We start from the raw sequence: 21887 nt of genomic DNA on the forward strand, positions 1-21887 counted from the left end.
GGTAGCCCAGCCTGGGTTGATTGCCTGGGCAGCCCCACCTGCCATAAGTCTCTGGCTGACAAGCTCTGGCCCAGGTGAATGAGTGACTTCCTGATTCATGCCTGAGTGTGCTGCCCATCCATGTTGCCCCAGCAGCAGAGTCCCAGGCCAGTCAACAGTTCTGATCCAGTGTACTTGGGCAAGCCTTCTGGTTGCTGTGCTCACTGGCTTTCCTGGCTCTTGACCCCAGTTTGGCTCTGTTCTCAGACTTTGACCTGTGGATTATTCCTGAGACTTGGTAACTTGGCTTCTGATTTCTAGACCCTGATTCTGACCCTGACCTTTGTTTTTGGACTCTGCCCTTGGATTTTCCCTCCAGACCTGGTGATTTCGCTCCCAAACTCTGACCCAGCCCCTGCCTTCTGTCAATGGCTTAACCATTAGGCAAGACCACATACAACTTGGTCCCTAACACAGAATGACCTGGATTGACTGTAACAATGGTCCACAATCAGTCAGATGCGATTGAACAAGGACAAGTGCAAATTCCTGCATTAGAACAGAATACCTGCATGCACAAACACAGATGGGGGAATGAGTAGCTAGGCTGCAGTACTGTAGATAAGGACCTGAAGGTTCCTGTGGACCATAAACTAAATATAAGTCAGTGGTGTGCTCTTGTCACAAAAAATACCAACACCATACTGGGTTGTATTAACAGGAATGTCAATTGCAAATCAAGGGAAGTGATTCTTCTGCACTATATAGCATTGGTGAGGCCTCACCTGGAGTACTGTGTCCAGTTTTGGGTCCCACTCTTCAAAAAAGATGTGGACAGGTTGGAAAGGGTCCACCACAGAGTAACAAAAATGATTAGGAACCTGGGAAGCATGGCTTATGAGGAAAGGCTGAAAGAGCTAGGACTATTTAGTCTGGAGAAGGAAAGACTGAGGGGAGATTGGATAACAGTTTTCAAATACATGAAGGGTGATTATGGAGAAGATGAAGAGCCCCTCTTTTACATAGCTGTAGGTAGGGGATAGGACTAGGAGCAATGCCCTCAAACTGTTGCAGAGGAAACTCAGGTTAGAGATTAGGAGTCATTTATTTTCTGATTATGAGAGTGTTCAAGCATTGGAACAGCCTACTTAGAGAAGCTGTAAAACCTCCATTCTGATAAATTAGACAGACATTGCCTGGGATAGTTTAGTCAGGGATGAGTCTGCCTTGAACACTGCTCACAGAGATACTAAATGACCTTCTGAGGTCCCTTCCAGCCCTAATTTTCTATGCTCCTATGTGATGTTCTGTAGTTTAGGGCAGGGGTTCTCAACCTTTTTAAAGGAGTGCACCCCTTCTGGTGGGTATCCCTGTAACCCCTTCCAGACCAGGGGGAGGGGGGTGCTGATGAACAGATGGATGTGAAGCGGGCACCGCATGGCAGCATGGGGAAGTGGTGCATGGCAGTGGTGCAAAGTGGTGAATGACTGCAGCGGGGGGTGGGGAGCTTACATGCAGCAGCCACCGCCACCATTCACCTTTCCATGCTGCTGCGCGCTGCTTCCCCACGCCACCATGCATACCCCCTGGGGCTGTCCCTAGTACCCCCAGGGGTATGCATACCCCTGGTTGACAACCCCTGGCTTAGGGGAAAGAGTGCAAGCCCAGGTGTAACCCTATATCATCTACTGAAAAACACCAAAAACTTGATTGCAAATGAAGATCTCCTTGTGCTACCCTTAGGGAAGTAACTATAATTCATGTTTTATAAAGAACTAAGAGCTGACACATAGTCTTGTCAGGCACAGTTGGGAAAAGCTAATCACTTTGCAACACTGCTTTACAGGAAGAAGATCCTAAATTAGGCACTTGGTTTAGCCGCGTGTTTCACTAGCTGGAATCTCACATGCTTTATGACTGCTCCTTCTTCCCTGCGAACAAAGCTGCTAAGAGCAACCTTTTTTCCCTTCTAAGAGCTGCCTTCTGTTGTTTATATTAAGTCACAGAGATACTGGCTTCCACATTTAGTGATAATAGATGACTCAGCAGGTGTTACATTTGGCGTGGTTGTCTGTAACCACTAGGAGGTATTTTGGTCCCAGACACAGAAAATAAGACTCCTAACATTCAGTGCTCCCCAGGAGCAAAGTATGGGTCAGTCCACATGAAGGACAGCAGCCTGCTTTTCTTCCCCAATTATCCGCGTGGAAGTTTTTTAACCCTGGTTCTGCCGTGGGGCAGTCAGACCCCATCGAGAGGTCTGTTTATTAATGTTTATTTGATTTCCTTAGGCCGACACGGCTACAACCAACAGGCTTGGTAGGCTTTCTGCCCATGTCCGGAAGGGCCTTGACCCTGGCAATCAACCCGAGCTCCCCGGGGCCGCCAGGACAGGGGGGGCGGGGCCGGCCGCGGGGGGCGGGGCCGCGGGTCGCCGCAGCGCGGCGTCCTCTCCCCTCCCCCGTCTCCATGGCAACGGGCGCCGCTGCCTGGCGGAGCTCGCGGGCCCCCCCACCCCTCGGGCGCGCTGCAGGGCGAAGGCGGTGGCGACGGCGGCTCAGCCCAGGTAACAGCGCGGCGGATCCGCGGGCGGCGGCGGGCGCGACAAACAAGCCCATTAGAGCGGGGGGCGGCGGCGGCGGCGCGAGCCGGCTCGGGCACGCAGCCTTCCCCCGCGGTGCTGCGGCGAAGGGGGCGCGGGAGGCTTGTGCCGCGGGGCACGCTGGGAGATGGAGTTCTCCGGCTCGCGGCTCTGCGGGGGTCTGGGCGAGGCGCGGGCGGCGGGAACTGCAAGCCCCAGCGCGCCCCGGGCCGGGCCTGGGTGGCGCTGGCGGAGGCCCAGGCCTGGGCGCGGCCGTGGCCGCGGGGCCCAAGTAACGGTGCTGGGGCGGGGGAGGCCTCTGGAGCGGGGGCTCGAGCTCCTCCATCCCCGCCCTGTGGCTTGGGGGGCCGTGGCCCTCCTGCCGCGTTTCTCGTGGCTCCCCCTTGAGTGCTTCCCCCCCGCACCTCGGCAGGGAGGTGCAGGACCCAGAGGAGGGTTCAGGCAGGGGCGGCGGGATGATGAGCCCTGGAGGGGCGTCCATGTGGGGAGAGACTGCAGGGGCCAGGCCTAATGTGTTGAGAAAAGAGAGGCTCGTGGCGAGCACCAGGAGGGCTGACAACATGCTGGCTGGTGGGGAGAGCATCGACAGGGATTTGCTACCGGCTGTCCCCCAAGGCGAGAACTGGGGGTTGCAACACGAACGGAGTGGGCAGTAAGTTTAAAACTAATGGCAGGGGTGTGGGTTGTAGCTGTGGTGGTTTATGAACATAGGCAGACAAGGTGCTCTGCGTAAATCTGATGTCCAGTAAAAGAGACCCAACAACCCGTGTCAAACTAACCCTAGGAAGTTCCTCTTCACGAAGAGCGTCAGGTAGCCGGGACCTCGCTGCCCTCAGGTGCTGCGGATGCTGACAGCTGAGCCCGGTTCAGAAAGGGATGGGACACGACATGTTTTTGGAGGAAAGGGGCATTGGTAGCTGTTGAGCCCAGACGTTAGGGATGCGGCCTCTGAATGAGAACTTTCTAGACCTTAAATGCTGGAGGCTGCAAATGAGAGAGCAAGGGGGAAAAACCCTGGTCACACCCAATTCACTCTCCCTTTCAGCATCTACTCCCTGCCCCTGAGTGACACAGGCTACTGGCAAGACAGACCTATGGTCTGACCCAGTAAATGGCAGTTCTTGAGTTCTTAAAAGCTTAGGAAATTACATGCAAAAATTAGTATTAAAAGAATGTCACTGGGGTTACAAAGTCAAGCCCTCCAAAGTTGGCAGTGCTGGAGTTGAAGTTGCCAGGCAAACCTTGCTTGGATGCCTTGGCTGCATCTATAAAGGAGGCTGACTGCGCAGTTTATACAAGTATTAAATGACTGCAGTAACGCTGAGGAATGGCTTTCATGACACTGACTGTGCAGTAGCTCATGACTACTGCGTAGTAGCATTGCATCATGCTTCCTGACACATGACACTACTGAGCAGTAGTCACGGACCCCTGCATCTCATGCAGACACGGCACTTGTATCTGTATATTCTGATGCCAAATACACAGTCACACAGTTTTTCCACAGGCTTCTCCCAAAGGCCTCGGGGCTTCTTTCATGATCAACTGTTTCAGTATTTTTTCCCCTTGTTCAGTACATGATCCCATGCCTTAATTACAGCCTTTTTCAAACCATAGGCTGAAGACAGTTTTCTCATTAGCTTACCTACAGGATCTGGGCTCTTTGCAACCATTGATAGCTTTCTTTTCACAACATCCTTTTGAGAAAAGTGAGTATTATCCCTTTTTCACATAGGGAAATGAAGGTATGAGAAATTAGGAAAAATGTGTCCACTAGTTCTGGGCACTGTGCACTGTTCAGTCAGTGCCTGCGTTCCAGTTTATGCAATGATTATGGCCCCTTCAGTCTATGTAAGATTTGAAGGTTTGGCTTTTCCTAGCCCATCCACACAACTGGCAGGTTTTTTCTAGGTTCTAATCATTGTACACTACAATTACTGTGACGTATTTTTCTTTGGCCTTGAAAAATATAGGGTTTTTTCCTGCTCAGATCTATACTGACTGCTGTTGCTTCTTGCTTTGATCAGGGCATTCCTCTCCGCATGCCTCTACTAGCTCCCTCTTGTTTCTCACATCAGACATAAGCTACTCATTTTCACTTTGAAAGTTTTCCATGGCCTGCCACTCCCCACCAGCCCCACCATTTGCTGTGAAAATGTGAGCTCCCATACCTGATTAACCCAGGATACCCACATTCATTGTGTGCCCGTTACATTTTTAAGTGCAAATCATTGTGCTTTCTCCTAATCTGTTCCTCCTGTGGGGAGAAGCCTCACAGGGGAGTAGACATCATAAAGCTATTTCATTTCAGATTCCTTCTTAACATTCTCTTTTGCCATGATGGCTACAAAAATACTTAACAGGCTGCTAGTGTACAAGAGCACTGCCTATCATGCTGACCAGCGCTGTCACAATGTACTCTCCCATCTGTTTGTAGCCATCTGCTATGTTTTGTCTTATGCTTAGGTTGCAAGCCTTGCGGAGTGAGGATAGAGTTTTGTGCTGTGTTTGTCCAGTACCTAGCAGGAGTTTCCCAGTCTACGATTAGAATGTCTAGGCGCTACAGTAAGACAAAAAAAAATGAGAACAAAAGGTTTTGTGCAACCTCATTCACTCCCCAACCTTGATTCATCCCCAAAGCACAGCTTTGCTGCATACCGAACGAGGCAGGGCTTATTTGGAAAACCTACGTTGTAATCCTTTACTAATTAACAACTATATCATAATGCACATGCACAAGAGGGCTGAGTTAAGATTACACAGGCAACCTTAATTCTATCACTTCCTAACTTTTAAGCAGTCGACTTTGCAGCCTTAATGTTTTATTTAGCCTGTGTGTAATTTAATTAGAAAAACATCCTGCTAAATGCAGTGGACACATCTAGGGTGCTGTTCAACAGCAAAAAGGTTAAACGTTCTCAGTGCTTATTTATTTTACAACATCCAAAGGTGTAATACATCCTTCAGAGACAAGAAAGATGCTGTCCTTACCCAAAACAGCTGACTATATTTAGACATGACCTCTTATGTGAAGGTGTGAGGGATAGAACAAACCAGGATGAAGGTTACAGCAATAGGATAATGTGATTATTTATCACTAGGCATGTTCACATCTTTGTGTTTTTTTATTAGAGAAATAGAACAGATCCCATTAAGCACAATGAAAATAATTGACTATCTTCTTACAGACTTTGCAGAAAAGTAAGACTATAACAGGACCTTAAATGAGAAGATAATATTGGCTTGGTTGACAAGAGCAAGGAGGGTATCTTATGCACAGTGGGCAGAATGAGTAAAGGTGAAAAAATGCACAAAGTAGAAAGCAGCTGATATCTTGTTTTTTAAATTTTTCATCTGTGCTGCTTTCACCAATTAATGTTCCACTGAAAGCAGATGAAACATTAGGATACCTGCTACCTGATAGTTACGTACAGCAGTGTGACAGCTGTCTTCTACCTGATGTAGCTAGATGCAGTAGCAGCAGTAAAGCTAATTACTTGTACTCTGCTGCTAGAAGGTATCAGATCATATTCTAGTCAAGCCTTCAAAGATTGAGGACCAAATCCTCCTTGCCTTACTTCTGCCAACATTTCCAATGAATTCATTTGAAATGCTTGAACAGTTATGGCAAGGTTGGCTTTGACCCCAGATTATTAGTTTTATTTTTAGTGTTTGAGCACAAACTCAGTTTGTTTCTTGTGATCTAAAAACACACTCTGAAAGCCAGCCACTTTTCTCATTTCTAAACTATACCTCTTAGAAGAACAAGAAACATAATTTCTCACAGAAATATAAATAAGACATTCACTGAAGTCTCTGTGGCCCCTGCTACACATTACATCTGTCATGCAGTTGACTTCATGATCACAAAATAAATGTAGACCAGCCACAGATACAAAGTAGTTACCACATGATATAAATGTCTATCCAGCTGTAAAAAGTGGATCAGCTATAAAACTAGTGCTTGAAAATGTGTAACAACTCTATAGCTGGTTTTTTATCCAGCTTTAATTTGAACATGTGTTAGGGCCCTCAGATAAAAGGAAGAGAATAACAGTCCTGGCAAGATGATATTTTAAACAATATGCTAAACAGCTATAGAATCTCTGCTTCCCAAAGGAACACTCAAACAACTACCCTTTTCCTATTTTGTTACAGTAGTGCACAGTGCTTTTCCAATATTCAGTAGGGGATGGGCCCTGCCCTAAAGAGGTCACAGCTCAGCTCTACCTAAAGATAGGCAAGCAAGTAAATATAGGTTGGACCAGGCAGATCCCTTTAAGAGCACAGGAATTGGTGTACAGACGGCTAGCCTTATCTATTGCATGCACACACCTGCAGGAGCAGAACATTATTAACGTTGCAGAGTCAAGCACTCAGAAGTTTGCACAGTGCAGGTGCCCTGCACAACCTTCATTAAACTGCCTTGTGTACATGCATATGATACAGTTTTTAACTGCATAGTCACATTTTTTTTCTACAGGACTCCTGCCTCATTCAGTGCATAGAATGAGCCTGGTGTGGGGTTGTGTAGTGAAGCAGGCTTTTGTCTCCAGGGTTTCTCTAATTTGTTTCAGAAGTTGGAAGGTGTATAGCAAATGGGGCAGAGGACTGAATGCAGGATGAGAATCAGAATGGAAGGTCTCTTTGTTAAGGGAGTTGAATATAAAGAATTGGATTCTCACTTGGCCTCTGACATGGAGGCCTTTTGTGATGTTTGGCAAGTCATTTAAACTAAACTTTTCAGAGGTGATCGCTAACTGTGGAGCCCTCTTATCTGAGTGATGGACTTAATGCCCTGGCATTTGATTTGCAGAAGTTCTGAGGCTTGCACTAGCTGCTGAGGTCAAGGAAAGCTGTGCTTTGAACAAAGTGGTTATGTTATGTCAAGTACTCTGAAAAAGTCATGTCTTTGGCATCTACAATTAATGGCTACTTTTTTACTTTACTATTTCTATACTTTGTTTCCCTACCTGTGAAGTGGGGTTCGTAGGGGCTGGACTCAATGATTTCCCAAGGTCCCTTCCAGCCCTAGTGTCTAATGTCTATGAAATATTGCTCCTTCCTTCACTTCTCAGGCGTGTTGGGAAGACAAATGAATGTTTGTGAATCACTTGGAGGATATAGTAGTGAGTGCCATAGTAGCCTTTGAGGTGATACTATCTTCAGACTAGAGGTTTGACTAAGGTGGAGTAAATATGGCCTGATACCACAGATGGAACCATGAGAATACTGTACAATTGAGTAGCTCGCATTTAAATGAGCACAGCCCATCCTGTGTACAAGATGAGGGGAGGTCCCGTGGAAAAAAAGAGTATGCAGTCATGTGATTGATTATGTTATAATATATATGTACAAAGGGGCTTGGGTTCTGTGCACAGTTCTGAGTGCTTGATTTTGTGTGGGCCGGGAGCGATCCGGGCCCTTCTTTGCGCCGCGTGGGCTGTGGCCAGCAGCCCGGGCACGCTGGGTCGGAGAAAACAGGCGGCATGCTAGAATTAGGCACGGACTCGTAATGGTTGATTCAAGATTGTTTACTTACACCGAAGATGGTCGCGGTGTAGGCTGGACAGTTTCCCAGGCACAGCTCCGCTTAAATCCTTGTTTGAGGACTCAGACAATATTCGGCACTCTCACAGAGTTGTCAAGGCTCCGTGGATCCTTTTGCACGCAGGGAGAGGGATACGTTGAGGATTGCGAACGGCAACGGGGAGTGGCTAGAGGCTGATCAGACCTCTGTTGCCTGCTTGAAATGCACTGGGTCTGATAGGCTTCGCAACGCTTAGAGATCTTCACACAGCGTGAAGTCTCCTCCTCCTGGTGTTCGTGGAGTTCTCCAACTTGGGCAGAAACCACTCAAGCTTTTTATACGGCTAGCAAGCCAATCACTAGCCGCCACGTGTGAATAATTTCACGCAAGCCAATAATGGGGCTTGAATTATAATACAAATGGTGGGAACTCTTTGCACCGTGCATCTCTGTGCTGCAAAGAAGAAATGCACACTGCAAAGAAAGCTACAAATTGGCGGGAAAATAATTCAGTGGTGCCAAAGCACACACAAAACAAAAATCACACCCTTGGGTTGTGACAGATTTCATTAATATTTCAGTATTCCCTGATCATGATTTCTTAGTTAAAAAAATGAAGAAAACAGAAGTTCAAACAATATGGATATCCACATTGTTCATTAGGAGCACTAGACGTTATAAATATACTGCACGGACTTCTGCCACATGCACTAAGAAAGTAGCTGATGGCAAAAATAGGCTATTATCCTCACTATGGGGAATAGTGAGGGATCAGAGAATCAAACAAGCAGGGATGGGAGGGACCTCTATAGGTCTAGTCCAACCCCCCTACCTGAGGCAGGATCATCCCATACATATCCATTGTCCAACCTCTTAGCAAAATTGCTCAGTCAACCCTGACACAACCACAAATCTAACACCCTAACCTGCCACATGTAACACAGGAGGACCACAGTGACCAATATCATGCAGCTTTAAAGGTTGTTAATATACGCTCAAGAGATCTTAGGAAGAGGGGCAAGCCCCCTGCTACAGTGAAAGACAAAACCCCCACAGTCCCTACCCATCTGATTATAGGGTAAAAATCCTTCCTGATCCCAAAGATGGTGATTGGTCTGAACTTGAACTAAGGGGCAAGACCCTCTAGCCGGTAACCTCTGGGTTTAAGTCCCGGTGGGAACACTGGCACACCGCATGCAGAATTTCCAGCCCAGGCTGCAGATAAGACATGCTTTGCCAGTGGGTCCCATAGATACTTGCTGATAGGAGAAGAACGGTGAGTCTCAGAAACCATAAATTCTGTTCCAGGTTTTGGAGGGCAGGGTTCCACCCCTTTCAACCTGTCCTGTCACTGTCCCTGTCCCTTTCCCGTCCTTTGCACAATCCTACTTCCTATCTCAGAGCCATTCTCTTTGCATATCAATCCCCAGTTTCCTCAGGCTTCTCATACCATTCACAATCTCGTTCAGCATTTAGGCCCCCCCAGGGTCTTTATCCAGTTTCATTTTCTCTTCCCATCTTGGTTCTTCTTGTCCCAGTCTCCTTAACTAGACAGGACTGGGACCCATCCTGTACCCCAGTTCTTTGTCAGATCTATTTCTCTACCATTGTTTTCTTTGTTTTTAGTTGATACTCCCACTTCCCTTGTTCAGAGGGTCCCAGTTTCCCCCTCCATTGCTGCTCCTCCAGTCTGTGTTACAGCCTCTCATTCTCCTTCTCAGCCAGATGGCTGCCAATTATCCTTTTATTTCTCTTAATGACTCCTGATACTCCCCACCAGCCTCCAAACTCACAATCCCTATCTTCTTACTCGTGTAATCACAGCTCTTCTCTCTCCACCTAAAGTCCTAGTTTCACCCAGCTTCTGTTTCAAGCAGATCCTTTCTGTCCTCCTTGGTCCAGGTTTTCTCTTCTCAGCATGTCAGTCAAATTCCTTTCACCTCTTTTCTTCTACTACTAAGGCAGCATTAGTAATTGAGAACAGAGGTTTCTTGCTCTCAGCTCTAGTGCCTGGCCCTATGCGGGAGCAGCATTACAAGAAAATTCAAGCTTTACCCCATAGTGCTGGGGCAGAATGTGGCCATTGTTCTTTGAGGAACGCATGTGCACAGTCTGTGAGCACCAGTAATCATGAGAGGTGCAACTATGAGGTTGGAACTGTTGGAAATCAAAGAAGGTCTCTGCCAAGTGTTTCTGACGCACAGTACCTGCCCAATTTCAGATTGTGGCTCCAAAGAGTGGGGACACTGAGTTTCTCAAAGAAAAGGTCTCAAGAATTTTTTTTCATGTGAACAGACATACCATATCTACTCAGTTCTAAGACAAGGTTTTTCATTCCCATTTTTCACTCCCGTTTCACTCCTTTCATCTTGGAATCGAGCACAAGGGTAGTTGTGGGGGGGACAGCAGCTGCTGTGCCTTGGACTCCAGCCCCTACTCAGGGTTGGGGCCATAGCTGCAGCTGCACCCTGCCATCCCCTCCTTTTTCCCCTCACATAACCTCTGCTTCCCTGCCTGCCCCTCTCTCTTCTCCCCTTACACTTGCTCTGCACTGGCAGTCTCTGTCCATGCTGTAGCCTAGGACACTGAGCACACTCCCAGCCTGGCCTCATGGCAATGGCATGCACAGGGGCTGGGCTGGGGCCATGGTCAGTGACCCAGGCCTGCAGTGTGGATGGATCCTGCTGGTATGGACTAGGGTAAAGGTGGAGGGAGCAAAGGCTGGGGAGGGGAGGGGAGGAGAAAAGAAGGTGCAAAAGCAGTGTGGGGATGTGGGACCAGAAGATTGAGGGGGGGAGGGACAGGAGGGAGGGCAGAGGTAGCAGGGGGAAGGTACAAGCTGTGGCCAAGCTACTTGATATCCTATACCACCTGCTCCTCCACTGCCCGCACCCTACGGTGGTGGGGAGGGCGAATTAAAGACAACTGTCCAATAATTTGTTTATATACATTGTTAAATTTATAAATTTTCCCTGTTGAGGGTAGGGCATCTTAAATTCAGGGTTGTCTTATATTTGAGTAAATACAGTATGTATTTTCCCCTAACGTTGTCCTCTGAAACATCTGAACTATTTTGTTTGAAATTTCCAGTCCAGACTTCGGCCTGAGGAAGATGCTTGGTATGGAAAATTTCAGCCCAACAGGAGGAAGACTAGTAGAGCTCTAAGCCACTGAAAACATCCTTACTGTGGGAAGTCTTGGGCAATCTTAATAGATGGTGCTTCCTGCTTTGCCTAAAATGTGCATGGGCATCTCGGTGGTCTTTATGTACCTGATGTTTCCGAGAGGGTTCTTGATCAATTGTGCATTGCAGTATCGTAGGAAAAAATCTTTTCTGACCCCAGATAGGGATCAGCTCAGCTTATGCTCCGAAGAATGAAGATTAATATCTCTTGTGACCTTTTTAGCCTAGCAAGTGTAGGATTTTTAACAAGTGGGCTTAGGGTCCATGTGTGGCAGCTATATTGACATGAAGGTCTGTAATGTTTCTTTTTGTCAATGGTCTGTGAGCTAAAAAGTCCCAAAGGGTGTTTTGAGATGCTATGGAGCTGTTATGGTCTATTGAAGGAAGGAGTCACATGATAATTGGGTGAGAAGCTGGTGCCATAAGTAATGCATAAGCTGTTTTAAATTTACCTGAAACAGTTATTCCTTTTAAAAAAAAATGCAACTATCGTATAGTAGGAAATATAAACAGATAATGGAAAAGATATTTATGTTTTATTTTATCAGCAGAGAAACATTGCTTTAAAAGTTCCAGCATCTCTGGGTATAGTATATTATGCGGTCTGAAGTCAGAATAAGGAAATTATATTTATTAAGCATAATATAATTTATATAAAAATTATACATTTATATATTACATTTAATATGATTATAATATAATATATATAAAATGTTATGGGAAAGGCAAAATTAAACCATCAGACTAATAAGTTAAAATCAACTAAACTGGAGTGCAGAAACATTGAAAGCAAACAAACACAAGAAAAACAGTTCAGAAAAATGTCACTGTTGTCTCAAAAAAATACAAAGAAGAATAAATTAACTACTTTCTCTATCATTATTAATTACATTAAGCTCAAAATACTCAATGGCTTGAAGAATAACCCAAAACAAAGAGATCAAGTTGAAGGCAAGTTTTAAACTAGGTTAAACTGGCAGTTTCAGGTATAAATTCCACATATCCTTCATTTTTGTAATTGATCCTTATGGAATTGTTTTGAAGACACAGTTAGCATTGATTAGAGACTGATGGGAATATGGAGTTTTGTTTGTTTGCAGGTTCAGATGTGTCTCAAAGGGCTGGATGCTTAGCTGAGCAGTCAACAAAATACTTGGATGCTTTCAAGTTTTCAACAAAACGATTCACAGCTGGCAGAAACTGGCATTTTTATTAGCTGGTTCTGGGTTTGTCTGCACTACAAAGCCTTTGCTACTATTATACTGCCACGACTAGCAGTCTGTAGTGAAAATGCAATGTAAGCTTTCAGGAGTTTTTTTGTTTTTTTTTACCTGTAAATACCTCATGAACAATAAACTAAGGTAATAAAAATACTCATGTCTTGGAATAGTTGCATCTACACCAGGATTTTGCTGATACAGCAATGCTGGCATAACGTTGTGGGGTGGACTAGACATTTGAAGAGAAGCCATTTAGTGATGAATGTGAAGACTTAATTATAATCTCTCCTCTAGAGGGGATCTCTTTAGATAATTATTTGTGTGTTGTTAGTGTAGATTTCTGCTCTTGGCATCCTTTGGAAAAGCTTTGACTTCTGGGAACCTACATATGCTTCATTTAAAACTCAGAAGTGTTTTTAGCCAAAATTATCTAAAAAGGGGTTGGCCCCACATGCTTCTTGACTGAGCAGAGAACTGGAACTCCATGGTGTCTTTAACTTCCATCTTCACTTTTCATTTATTTTTGTTCTCTTTTCTTCCAAGTTAGTTTTAATAACCAAATGATGGTGATAGTCTTTTTTTAAAAAAAAACAATCTTCTGACTTTAACATATGTTTCCAAGAATTAAATATTTCTTATTTTTTCTGGAACCGGTTAGGAGGTCATTCTTTCTGCTGCATTGGCAAAACTGGAAGAAGGACTGGATTTGGGGATTTAGGGAAATGAGTTGTTCTTAACTATGCCAAGCACCAATGCATTTAATGCTTGGAGGAGAAGCATAATTCCCAGGGATGCTCCATTTGCTTTAAACTCATTGCTTGGGTTTATCCCCAAATAGCCTCTAGTCTTGTGAGCCATTCACCTGTGAGGGGGAGAAGTGGATCTGAATCCTCTCAGACAAATGATGGAATTGAATCATTCTGGGTGAGGTTTCTAGTCACTGAACTGCTCTATTGAAGTGTCCTCATCTGGCTCCTACTGGAAAGTAGCTGACACTGCTGTGCTTCACCTGTTAAGCAACTTAAGGGAGTTAAGCAAGACTGTCATCGCTCCAACACTCTTCTTGATATTCCTTATTGTGATGCTACATCTGACCACCAACAAGCTTCCAGTCGGAGTGGAGCTAAATTACCAAATGGATGGTAAACTGTTTAATCTCAGCTGATTCTGAGCCAAAACCAAGACAACCCCAGCCTCGATCATAGAGCTCCAGTATGCTGATAATGCTGTAGCGTGTGCTCATTCAGAAACAGACCTTCAGGCAATTGTCAGTGTCTTTACCGAAGCATACAGGAAAACGGGACTGATGCTTAACATTCAGAAGGCTATTATGTCATCCATCAACAAGCTCTTAATGAGCAGATCCCAGCTCCAATCATTCAGATTCATGGTGAGGCTCTGGAGAATGTTGAGTATTTCCTGTGCCTCAGAAGCCATCTCTCACAGAAGGCTGACATCGATGAAAAAATCCAACATTTCCTCAGATGTGCAAGTGGGATGCCTAAGGAAATGGGTGTTTGAAGATTGCGACATCAGATCTGAAACAAAGCTCACGGCTTATCAAGCAGTCATGATCCCTAACTTACTGTGTGAGCTGAGATGTGGACAGTGTACTGGAGACACCTCCAGTCACTGGAGAAGTACCATCTGTGCTGCCTGCAGAAGATCCTTTGAATCCAGTGGGAAGACAGACACACCAACATTAGCATCCTCTTGCAAGCAAACACGATGAGCATTGAGGTGATGATTATCTGATACCCACTCTGCTGGACCGGGCATGTCATTCGGATGTTGCATAGCTAGAACCAGGCTGATCGGTGAGCGTGCCGCCAGTGGTGGTAGAAGTGCCAGCTGCGGTGCCCACTGCCGAGTACCCCCTGAGGCCATCCCAGGTACCACCAGGGGTACACATACCCCCAGTTGAAAACCCCTGTCATATCCTATGACTCAGAGAGGTCTTGCATTTGCAGTGTGGCTGTTGGGTGGGTAGATTGGGCCATATTGTACAGCTAGAACTTGGCTGCACAATCCAAATTAAAATCAGTTGGAGACTGTGTAGATGGATGTTTTTTCCCACCTGTGCATGAAGTCTAACTGACCTCTTCAGCATACTGTCGTTGGGAACTATTAGCTCTAAGATAACTGCAGAGGTACATGCCCATGAAGCCTTATGTGAAGCAGGCAGTGACCAGTATGGCATGTCTGCTTGTGCTCCAGCTGCATTTGCTGTGTTAGGTGGAGGGATTAATGGGAGCAGGCTGGCAGGTTGGTGATTGTGATATGAGACATATTGGGAGGGCTGTACATCTCTGGGACGAGTACGAGCTCATGGCCTTTTCTTTGTAGTCAAGGGTGCGCGTGAAATCTTGAGAGATCCAGTGCGGCGTGTTTCACCACTGCACTGCATAGTTTTAGGACAGCAGAAGGGTATAGGAGTGTTCTTGCCATAGGGATTGTCAGCAATTAGGTGGAAAATGAGTGTGGTCTCTGGGTTTTATGCTAGGTAAGTGAAAATGCAGTGTTAGGTTGCATTGTGTGAGTAAAGGTGAAGGGGATGTGAAAGGCAATGGAGAGGCTTCAACATTTAGAGAGGATGTCCTTTCCATGCAGCATGCTGAGTATTCAGCTGTAGGGTAGGAGTAAGGAGCCCCTGTTCTGTACAGTTCAAAGGCAGAAGTAAAATATATACATACAGTATTAGAGCTCTGTTGGGGCATCGCTAAATGAGGGCAGAATTAAGGTTGTGTAGCCATGTACCTGAACTCTATTTCCAGGCAACTGTTTATCTGTGTTAATGAAACTTTTATCATTGAATTTTTCATTGCTTTTTTATTTAGTGAAAGAGAAATATTTGTTGTTCTAGTCCATAAATAACGTATACAGTTACAGTTAACATGTAGGCTTGCAAGGGGGAGGAGAGGTTACAGTGAATAAGTAGAAGTAGGAGGTGCTGTGCAATTCACTGCTATTGTCCCCTCCTGCACACTTTACTGCAGGGGAAAGGGGATGGTGGTTGTGCATTGAAATGCTTGGAGTCCGGTTTCTAGTAGGGTCACTAAGCATCATCTGTCCCCCACACTTTTGCAGAATTTTAATCATGTGAGAGAAGACTGGTTTATCTCTCTTCTACCCCAGCAACCCACATCCCCTCAAAATTACCTATCTTTCCTGTGTAACACCTCCTTTTCCAGCTGACTCTTCCCTTTCTGCCCCATTAAGAAATTAGCATTATAGAATCCATTAGCCTGTAAAAAATTGCTCTTTGCTGTCTGGTGCCTTGTGTTTCTTTGTACATATGCCACAGTTGGCAGTTTACTGGAGCGTTGGGCACTTCCTAGGTTATACAGCTTAAACCACATGCTAATGATCTGGCTTCTATATTCCCACCTCGCTGGACTCCTGCTTTGATTTGGCCAGGCCCCCTTCAGCCACATCTATGGCCCACTGAGCTGGCCTGCCCTCTGTGCCCCCTTCCTCTAGCCAGTTTTCCTGCCACACATTGTTACCATGTACCTTAATTTTGTATTTCCTGATTTTCTGAGGTTTAAGTTTAGGCTACCTTCAGGACTCCTTCAAGTCCTAACTTAGAGCTTGTACAGGTTAGCGGGAGTAGAGGGACTCAGAGAGGCAGGGATTTACCTCCCTTCCTTCTCATATCCTGGCATGTACCTGATGGACAGGGACAGGAGTTCAGAAAACCCTAGAGGGGCAAGGCCTACCAGATGCCACCAGCACACATGCACACACACAGGAGAGGAGAGTGTGGTGTTAACAAGCAGTTCTCTCTCTTGCTAATCTCCCACTCGCTCTGCTACCCACTCCATGTCACCTATCCTTTCCTATTCCTCTCGCCCCAATACATCTCCCCTCCCTACTACTCCCTTTTCACTCCCAGCAAGCATTCAGGTGTGTAATGGATTCTCTTTTCAAAATAATTTGAGCACCCCCTGAATTTTTTGCTGTGCATCGTACAATATGACGTCCTCCAAGGAATATTGGGTGGTAAGCATTAGATGGAGAATGTGTTTGAGCAACTTAAATCATTCTAAGCCCAATCAAAGCCATGATTTGATCCCTCCCAAAATGTTGGTAAAACTTTTAGCCATAAGAAGCTCTTTATAGTGATGAGGGGCTGTAGCTAGGGAACCCATGCTTGGAAAACAAGCCCAAACCTGCACCACTTCATTTTAGAGCAGTCCCTAAGGAAGTGGATTTTAGAGTACATAGGAAAATTGACCTTCAAGCAGCAGAGCTGGTGTTCCACTGTAATGTAACCTCATTAGGTAAAGACTCTCCAGAGGACCTTGTCTGATGTCAATTGGAGCATCTAAGCACGTATGTAATACAAATAATATAATAAACAATTTAACGCCTCATGTGATTTGTGCTTCACGCGTTGCTGGCTGCTAATATGTTGTGGTGTTATACAAGTGGAAGCTCAATTCTTTAGGTCTTTGAAGTCAGCTGGGTGCATTGTGTGCAAAGCAGACTGTCTGCATGCAGTGAGTTAACAGGGTCAGGGCCAAAAACAGTGCACTGGTTTTATCAGTGATATGGGTCAATCAAAGCTTATTGCATCAATAATCAGGATCATAACAAGGAACCATAATAGTTTCTATATTTTAATGATAAAATGGACCTAAAGCAGCCCTAAAAGAAATGACAAAATGACACCTGTCTGATTGTTTTTCTGAATCATTAAACAGCATGCAAAAAGTTTTTCTGATGAATAAATGTTATGTTTTTAGGTTTGTGAAAGAAAATGAATTTGGCTGAGATCTGTGATAATGCCAAAAAGGGGCGAGAATATGCACTTCTTGGGAACTATGACTCCTCCATGGTATATTACCAGGGCGTCATCCAGCAGATTCAGAGACACTGTCAATCCATCAGAGACCCAGCTGTCAAGGGCAAATGGCAACAGGTATGAAGATATGGCTGTATACTCAGTGTGCTTCTGCTTCACTGTATATGTAGATTTTGGAAGCAATGTTGCATTGTCCAAGCTTTAAAAAATGTAGTTCATGCATATTTTAGCTTAGATGAAGTTTATAACACTTAGTTGACATTTTTCCAGCAGTGATTTTGTGGCATATTTAGAAGGGATTCTTAGTTTTAATTGGATCCATTTTCTTGTTTTCACATAGTTTGTCTCGCTAATCAGTGGTCTAATTGTGTGTGACTGCATATTTTGGAAATACAGTTATGCCAGTGATTTTCTTTTGCTGCCTCATCTTTTAACTATCTAATCTGCAGTGAGCTATGATTTGAGGGAATGCACTTGTATCATTAAATGACTGATTTAGTGGCAATGAAATAAAATATTAACCAGCAATTGTTAGATTAGGTTCCTGGAATGCAAGTTATTTACTCTGAAGCTGAGAACTTATACATATCATGTGAGTGAAGTTAAACTGGTACCTGGGATAAGTACATTTGAATTTAGCCTGGGCTGAAAGTTAAGTTTCTTCCTAAGTGCTGCTGGATTTCTACTTACTAATCTGCCATGACCCCCTTAAAGTGAATGGCACAAAATACCCTGACTTCCAGGGTGGAAAACCTGAGCAGTTTGTTTTATGTCTTGATTTTTTACTTCCTCAGTGCTACAAGGAAATTTCTCTAATACCAACAAATGAACGTTTGGAGGATTTACAGACAAAACTGCTCTGCAGAGTGCTAAGTAAGAAAAGATGGAGAAGATGCATCCCCTACCTAAAGAGAGAATGCCAAATTATTATGTTAAAATTCAAATTGTTAAACATGTAATACCAGTTACAAGCATTAATTGTGTTCTCTCCCAGGTTTGTCCTTTTTGTCATGATAAACTTTGGGTTTTCCTTTGGGTTGAGCGGATTGGTATATAACATGGAATACTGTAATTTACATAGTGCCTTTTGCAAAACATCTCTTGCCTGACTTATATTGACATCAATACAATTATATAATGTTTATTTAAAAATCTGCCCCCTAGCTACAAGAGAGAATACAAAACATTGGACCATGCCCGTTGGCTTCAGTGGATTCCACAAAAATAAAGATTCCTTTTTACTTTTTTCTCTGCACTAGTTTGGTACCCTTTTTTAAAATGATGGGTTAGGAAACCAGGAGGTAATGCGTATAAGAATTTGTTTGTTCTCATGTGCATATTAAGGTAAATCATATGCTTTGACCTGAAATTCAGAGGATCATAGGAAGTTAGGGTTAGACCTCAGGAGGTCACCTAGTTCAACCCCCTGCTCAAAGCGGGACCACCTCCAACTAGATCATCCCAGCCAAAGCTTTGTCTATCTGAGTTTTGAAAACCTTTAAGGATAGAGCTTCCACCACCTCTCTGGGTAACCTGTTCCAGTGTTTTACTACCCTTCCAGTGAGAAAATTCTTCCTAATATCTAACTTAAACTTCCCTTGCTGCAACTTGAGACCATTGCTCCTTGTTATGTCATCTGCTACCACTGAAAAGAGTCTAGCTCCATCCTCTTTCGAGCCCCCGTTCAGGTAGTTGAAAGCTGCTATTAAATCCCCGCTCAGTCTTCTCTTCTCTAGACTAAATAAGCCCACTTCCCTCAGTCTTTCTTCATAAGTCATGCCCCCTAGTCCCCTCACCATATTTGTTGCCCTCCACTGGACTGTTTCCAATTTGTCCACATCCTTTCCGTAGTGAGGCGCCCAAAACTGAATGCAGTACTCCAGATGTGGCCTCACCAGTGCTGAATAGAGGGGAATAATCACTTCCCTTGACCTACTGGCAACACACCTACCAGTGCAGCCCAGTATGCTGTTAGCCTTCTTGGTAACAAGGGCACATTCCTGGCTCATATTTAGCTTCTTGTCCACTGTCACCCCCAGGTCCTTTTTTGCAGAGTTGCTGCCCAGCCAGCCCCCAGCCTGTACTGGTCCATGGAATTGCTCCATCCTAAGTGCAGGACTTTGCTCTTGCCCTTGTTGAGCCTCATGAGATTCCTTTTGGTCCAAACCTCCAATTTGTCTACGTCACTCTGAATCCTAGCCCTAACCGCCAGTATATCTACTACTACTCCCAGCTTGGTGTCATCTGCAAACTTGCTAAGGGTGCACTCTATGCCATCTTCCAGGTCATTGAAGAAGAAACTGAACAAAATTGGCCCCAGCACCTACCCCTGGAGCACTCCACTTGATACCGGCTGCCAACTAGACATTAAGCCATTGATTACTACTCTCTGATCCCAATGCTCCAGCCAGTTTTCTGTCTACCTTACAGTCCAGTCATCTAGCCCAGGCTTCCTTAGTTTGCCTGTGAGAATGTTGTAGGGGACTGTATCAAAAGCCTTGCTGATATCAAGGCACACCACGTCCACTGGTCTTCCCGCATCCACCAAACCGATCACCTCATCATAGAAGGCAATCAGGTTGGTCAGGCATGACTTGCCCCTGGTGAATCCATGCTGACTGTTCCTAATCACCTTTTTCTCCTCCAAGTGCTTAGAAGTGTATTCTTTGAGGATCTGTTCCATTCATGATGTTCTCTTTTAAAAGATTGTCTACATACCCACTAATGTGCTGAGATTTTTTGGTAAGCAGTATCCATGTGATGCACACATAACTGCATAGTTCATGTGTTTTGCATCCAGAAGATAAAAAGGTAGCATGCACTGACTATGCCTTGGTTCATTTCCCTCAGTCATTTCTTTCTAGAGATGGAGTTTCTTGTTGTCTGAGCTATGACCGCGAGAAAATTCTTTGGATCTATAATGGTGTCTTTGTTGTGGCATGGATGTCAGTCTTGCCCTGTTGTAATGGGGACTGTACTAAATATAGGCACACCGTCATAATGCCTTGACTCTTTCTGATCATCCCATTTTCAAGGAAAAGGCTCCGCCTGTACATCCTTCAATTTCTGGATCCTCGAGGACAAGGAGACTGTATTACAGACTTATCTCCTGGGCAAGTCTCTGAAGTTCACAATATACCCAGGTTTCTAGAACTCACTTAGGCATGCTTCCTGGCAGTCAACGAGCATGAGTGCAGACTCTAAAGCCCACAGAACACCTGCATCTGCTCAGACTAAGACCAGCAAGAAATGATCTTCAGACAAAATAAAGGCATAGGAAGTTACAGAAACATATCCTCCATGAAGAGCCACTACAAAAAGACATCTTCACCACATAACCCTCCCACCAAGGCTCTGAGCAGTTCACGATAAAGCTGGCATGCACAGCTGCACTTTATGACTTGATACTGGAGTTTCAGGGAAGACCTGATGCCTTTGATATTATGGAGTGCCTCTTCTACATCATAGGTCCTGGCTCCATTGACCTACCATTTTGTGACGGGAACACCTGTGGAGGCTCCTTTGGGAATGTTCACTGTATTAGCTCATAATGTAGCACAGATCCTTAGGGGGCAATAACATCACCTCAACCAGTCTACCTGTGAGTATGCTACAGACTACCATGCAGCCCATAAGAAGTTCATGTCACTAACAGGACATATTTGTCAGGAATCCGAGTTGTGACAGCTGTCCACCTCATTTCCATTGATAATGTCAGGACTCTACGTATATAACTGAGTTGAGATTTCTTTTGGCTTGACACCAAAGCTAAACGATGATGCCATCTACCTCCTCCATTGAGTTAGATAATAGTCATAGCTCATAATGTTTTCATAAGTGTAGTCACATGTTTGCTTGAAATGGTTGTAAATCATTGGCATGCTGTGACATATTGAAACTATTATGTTAGATAATCCTTGCCTGAAAGGGAGCAACTTTGCAGTGTCTCGGCGGCACTTAACACGTACTAAACTGCTTGAATATGCATTTGCTTATGTTTTAACTGAGCTTAGTAAGTGTTAAGCTGAACATGTGACATCACCCATAAACACTCCCACAAGCGTGTCCTCAGCCTTTGATTTCCTACAGGAAGTCAAGACTATTGTTCTGGAACAAATACTGAGGCAGTCATCATCCATCTCCAGGGCCAATCTCAATGGCACCCCACCCACATCGATTGCAAGGGCCTTATTGGTTGTACTGGGGCCTGTCAGCATGATGAAGAGAGAACTACTGACAAACCATACCACTCCGTATGACCATGCCATACTGCTCAATTGACAGCCTTACGTACTTAAGATTCCCGACAGCTTTCATCTGCTCACCTGTCCTTGGAGCAGGAAGACATGCTGAAATCCTGGCTGTAGCGCATTCACTTGGTCTGTAGAATGGATTGGCAGGCAACTAAAGTAGAATTTTTCTTTGTATCATGTAAGAAAGATGAAAAATTCCACTTTCAGGACACTTTCTTATCCTAGGATTATACCTGAGTAAGGCTATTTGCAACACAAACCAACAAGAAGTGTCGTATCTTCCATTCAAGGCAGTGCCTGAGTCCAGAATCCC

The 21887-nt window shown here is 44.8% G+C and overlaps 1 protein-coding gene across 3 annotated transcripts in view; it reads left to right on the forward strand.

Moving 5' to 3' along the window:
- The first annotated feature begins 2438 nt into the window (after positions 1-2438).
- Positions 2439-21887, forward strand: part of KATNAL1 (katanin catalytic subunit A1 like 1) — a 61108-nt gene continuing 41659 nt past the window's right edge. Inside the window, exons 1-2 of one of the 3 annotated variants that reach the window (XM_006274948.4) lie at positions 2439-2545; positions 17263-17438. In XM_006274948.4, coding sequence (XP_006275010.1) covers positions 17277-17438 — 162 coding nt within the window. In that variant the 5' untranslated portion in view covers positions 2439-2545; positions 17263-17276. Of the gene's footprint in view, positions 2546-2878; positions 3234-16818; positions 16850-17262; positions 17439-21887 lie in introns of those variants that run through there. The other 2 variants (XM_014595945.3, XM_019497369.2) reach the window with 2 other exon arrangements.

The sequence above is a fragment of the Alligator mississippiensis genome, chromosome 1 (assembly GCF_030867095.1).
Source record: "Alligator mississippiensis isolate rAllMis1 chromosome 1, rAllMis1, whole genome shotgun sequence".
NCBI classification, from domain to species: Eukaryota; Metazoa; Chordata; order Crocodylia; family Alligatoridae; genus Alligator; species Alligator mississippiensis.